We start from the raw sequence: 4,205 nt of genomic DNA, 5'->3' as shown, positions 1-4,205 counted from the left end.
TTGGACCGTCACCCAGCAAGCTATCAAACCCACCCATTGTGTGGGTTAACTATAACAATAGTTAGCCATAGAGAGTTGTGATAAGAAGCCAAATAATAAAGCTCCTTTAAAATAAAGAATATTTATTTTAGAATACAGCTTGGCACATAGTAAACATGCACATGGTTTAAATGACTTTATATTGAGAAGTTACAGCTTTGTCATAAAAATGTATGGTATAGAAGGACAAAAAGAGAATGACAGAAAATAACCAAATAGAGTGAATGCTGGGGAAATCGAATAATTTCTCTAATGACACAGATAAGGGCACCTCCAGATGAGTTTACCATGGTTCACGCTGGCTTCACTGGGTTCCACAGAGACAGCCTACAGGCCAGAGGTTCTCTAGGACCAAGCCCTAGATGGGACACCTGCCTACAGGCAGGGAGTGAAACCTACTCCTCAATGGCCCTCCCACATATCCCACAGAAGACACTTAAAATATTATCTCCAGCTCATCACACAACACCATCACACAAGCCAACCATTTCTTATTTAGAATATGGTTATATAGCTGGATGCGGTGGCTCATGCCTGTAATCCCAGCACTTTGGGAGGCTGAGGTGGGTGGATCACCTGAGGTCAGGAGTTGGAGACCAGCCTGGCCAATATGGTAAAACCCCATCTCTGCTGAAAATACAAAAATTAGCCTGGTGTGGTGGTACACGCTTATAATACCAGCCACTTAGGGAGTGGAGGCAGAAGAATCACTTGAACCCGGGAGGCGGAGGTTGCAGTGAGCCAAGATCATGGCACTGCACTCCAGCCTGGGCAATAGAGCAAGACCCTGTCTCAAAAAAAAAAAAAAAAAAAGGTGATAATTACATAACTTTCAAGAGCAGCCCACATTTTTCTTAGAAGAACACAAGAGCATGGAGCACAAAAAGTAAACTAGGAAGAGCCACCACTCTGCTGACACTGGTTGGAGCTGATCACCCCAGGCATCCCTGCTTCTCAGACTCCTCCAGCGTACACACAGGAGAAAACCAATCCCTTCTGCCAGCGTCTGACGCGTCTGTCAGAGCACACATCCTTCCCGACGTGGGCTGGAGAGGACTGCAGGGTCTGTCCTCAAGGCTGCTCCCATCCCTGAGGGCTGCTGACTCCAGGCAGCCAAACGTTTCCTGGGAGGCGTAGGTCATGTACACGAAGCCATCCTCATCCTTGTAGTCTCTGTAGATCTCTGCCATGGTTACGCTCGTGCTGACCAGGCTCTTGTTGTTCACCAGTAAGTAAAAGGCTTCCGTGGCTCTCAGGACCATACGGCTCCTGGGATGTGCAGGAGGGTGGTGAGGGGCTGACCTGCGAGACAGCCCAGGGATCTGCAGCCTCGTGACACTCAAGAAGACTGAATTACTCCCTCCTTCTTCCCTGAGATTTAGGAATTACAAGGCTTCCCATTTGGGTCAAAAGGGTGAGGCCATTCCATGGATGAAATATGAGAACACACACAGGACAAGGAAACATGACAACACAAAAATGCTAAGCAAATAACTTCTGTTTGTTATGAAATTAAATCTATTGGGCTGGGTGCAGTGGCTCACGCCTATAATCCCAGCACTTTGGGAGGTCGAGGCGGGCAGATCACGAGGTCAAGAGATAGAGGCCATCCTGGCCAACATGATAAAATCCAGTCTGTACTAAAAATACAAAAATTAGGCGGGCATGGTGGTGTGCACCTGTAGTCTCAGCTACTAGGGAGGCTGAGGCAGGAGAACCAGGAGGCGGAGATTGCACTGAGCTGAGATTGCACCACTGCACTCCAGCCTGGTGACAGAACAAGGGTGCATCTCAAGAAAAAACAAAACAAAACAAAAAAGAATGAAAGAAATTAAAGCTATTTCCCTAGAGGTACAAAGGTGATGCACAGTCTCTCTGACATTTCGCTTTTTTTTTTTTTTTGATTCCCCTGCCTCAGCCTCCCAAGTAGCTGGGATTACAGGCACGCAACACCACACCTGGGTAATTTTTGTATTTTTAGTAGAGATGGGGTTTTGCCATGTTGGCCAGGCTGGTCTTGAACTCCTGACCTCAGGTAATCCACCTGCCTTGGCCTCCCAAATTGCTGGGATTACAGTGTGAGCCACTGTGCTCAGCCCTAATCCTAACTTTCATTCTCCCTTGGCCACCTTCCATTCACACTGAACTGACCTTAACATGTAAGCTTGCCTAGAGAGAGGAAATCAGAATGCTCTTAAACAACTCAACAAAATAAAAAGAGGCCTGGGCAACATGGTGAGACCCCCATCTCTACAAAACATATTTAAAATTAGCTGGGCACAGTGGTGCTTGCCTGTAGTCCCAGCTACTCAGGAGGCTGAGATGGGAGGATCACCTGAGCCCAGGAGGTCAAGGCTGCAGTAAACTAGGATCATGCCACTGCACTCCAGCCTGGGTGACAGAGCTAAATAAAGCAAAATAAAAAGACACTCATTCATCGTGTGTTCTCAAAGAAACAAGCTGCAACAGCAACGCAGTTTCCCAGCACTTTTCAACCCTGTTGAAAACTTACTCATCGGGTCTATTTACTTTACTCCCAAATCATTTTTTACTGAATCCATATGTCAAGTGACGTCCTTTAAGCTTCACGAATAGCTGCCTATTCTTTGCTGTACCTCTGGCTTAACCAAGGGAGGAGTGTGTTTGGGAGATGCTTTTCTGTGTTCTGAGCAGGGAACGTTTCTTTTGGGGAAAAGTCCCCACCCCCAGGCGCACATACACTTGGAAAAGGTACTGTTCTCTGCAAGGGACGCGCAGACTCTGTTTCAGACAGGATCTGAAACAAAGGATCTGCTGGACTAGCTTGAGAGCCAAGACTACTTTAGGAAATTCTTAGAAATGTTGGCAGCTCTTTTTTGTTGTTGTTGTCTGAGAGATTCTCCTTACCTATTTAAAATAGAGTAATTCTTTTTTTTTTTTTTTTTTGAGACAGAGTTTCACTCTTGTTGCCCAGGCCGGAGTGCAGTGGCAAGATCTCGGTTCACTGGAACCTCCGCCTCCCAGGTTCAAGCGATTCTCCTGCCTCAACCTCCCAAGTAGCTGGGATTACAGGCACCCGCCACCACCACGCCCGGCTAATTTTCGTATATTTAGTAGAGACGGGGGTTTCACCATGTTGCCCAGGCTGGTCTCGAACTCCTAACTTCAGGCAATCCACCTGTCTCAGCCTTCCTAAGTGCTGGGATTACAGGTGTGAGCCACTGCGCCCGGGTTTAAAATAGAGTAATTCTAAGAGCATCTTTTCAGGGTACTAGTGAATCTAAAAGATGACTTCAGAAAAATCCCTTTCCTCTGCACCCCCCTGACATACCCCTATCCCCAAAATAAAACCGTGAAAGGACGAAAGCCGAACAGCCCCGGCACACCCCGCGCACCTTCCTCCCCGGCATGCTCTGCGCCACCTACCGGATGATGCTGAGGAACTGGGTCATGGTCAGCTCCTGCGGGACCAGGAACTTAGTTTTGTCCAGCAGGGGCAGGAACGTCTCCCTGGGGTAGCGCTCCACTACCACCTGTCAAGAGTGTCAATCCTTAAGAATGTGACTCAGCGTGAGTCTTAGGAACTTGGAACAGAGAGAGGGAAGCTGTTGGCTGCTCTTGGTTTCTTCAAAGAACAGGCTGGGAACCCCACCCCCACGCCCCCCAGCGGAAGTCCAATGGTGTCTTACCGGGATCTTGTTGGGGAACTTTGCCCGGATTCCAGCAACTTCCTCTTGTCTGATTGCTGTGAATGTTTCAAGCACAAGGGAAGAAGCAAAGATCAAGAGAAGGCCAGCTCCTCTCCTCTCTTTCGAGTAACCCAGAAAACTACCCCAAGAAATTTACCCAAGCTCTTCCTCTGCTTGAAAGGTCTGACGCTTGGGATTTTCTGTGGAGGCGGCATTTCACTCAACAGCTGTGTCTGTTTTAAAAAGGAAAAAAAAAAAAAAATGTCCCACAACCAGGAACCTAACTCGTTCCTCCAGCTGCTTCCAAACTGCCTGCAGGAGCTTGAAGGAGGCCCTTATGTAGGGCTGAGTGACATCAGGCCTCTCCTTTCCCTCCCCTCTCCCCACTCCCCCTCCCTGGGCAGCAGGAGGTCAGTTCTGATGCAAATGGAATCGCCACCTGCTTGCTGGTCAGAGAAAGCCACTTTGTTCATGACCAGTTCAAGATGTTTCTTTGCA

At 48.0% G+C, this 4,205-nt stretch overlaps 1 protein-coding gene across 1 annotated transcript; it reads right to left on the bottom strand.

Annotated features, from left to right (window-relative positions):
* Positions 1-347: 347 nt before the first annotated feature.
* Positions 348-3,986, bottom strand: MAP1LC3C (microtubule associated protein 1 light chain 3 gamma). Its single transcript, XM_033196921.1, has 4 exons — positions 3,865-3,986; positions 3,708-3,763; positions 3,445-3,551; positions 348-1,308 (listed from the first exon to the last, which is right to left on the bottom strand). Exons 1-4 carry the CDS (start codon positions 3,920-3,922, stop codon positions 972-974), a joined length of 558 nt encoding a protein of 185 aa, XP_033052812.1. The 5' UTR covers positions 3,923-3,986; the 3' UTR covers positions 348-971.
* Between the last annotated feature and the right edge of the window lie 219 nt (positions 3,987-4,205).

Source organism: Trachypithecus francoisi, unplaced genomic scaffold, assembly GCF_009764315.1.
Source record: "Trachypithecus francoisi isolate TF-2019V2 unplaced genomic scaffold, Tfra_2.0 Lachesis_group5, whole genome shotgun sequence".
In the NCBI taxonomy this organism is placed as follows: domain Eukaryota; kingdom Metazoa; phylum Chordata; class Mammalia; order Primates; family Cercopithecidae; genus Trachypithecus; species Trachypithecus francoisi.
Note: the sequence above shows the minus strand (reverse complement) of the source record. Positions and strands in the feature narration are given on the sequence as shown.

Excerpts from the sequence above, each read along its gene's own strand:
- MAP1LC3C (XM_033196921.1), bottom strand. The coding sequence starts at position 3,922 with ATGCCGCCTCCACAGAAAATCCCAAGCGTCAGACCTTTCAAGCAGAGG. Across the intron at positions 3,764-3,864 it reads CAAGCAGAGGAAGAGCTTGG|CAATCAGACAAGAGGAAGTT; the intron begins GTAAATTTCTTG and ends AAACATTCACAG. Across the intron at positions 1,309-3,444 it reads CAGTTCCTCAGCATCATCCG|GAGCCGTATGGTCCTGAGAG; the intron begins GTAGGTGGCGCA and ends TGCACATCCCAG.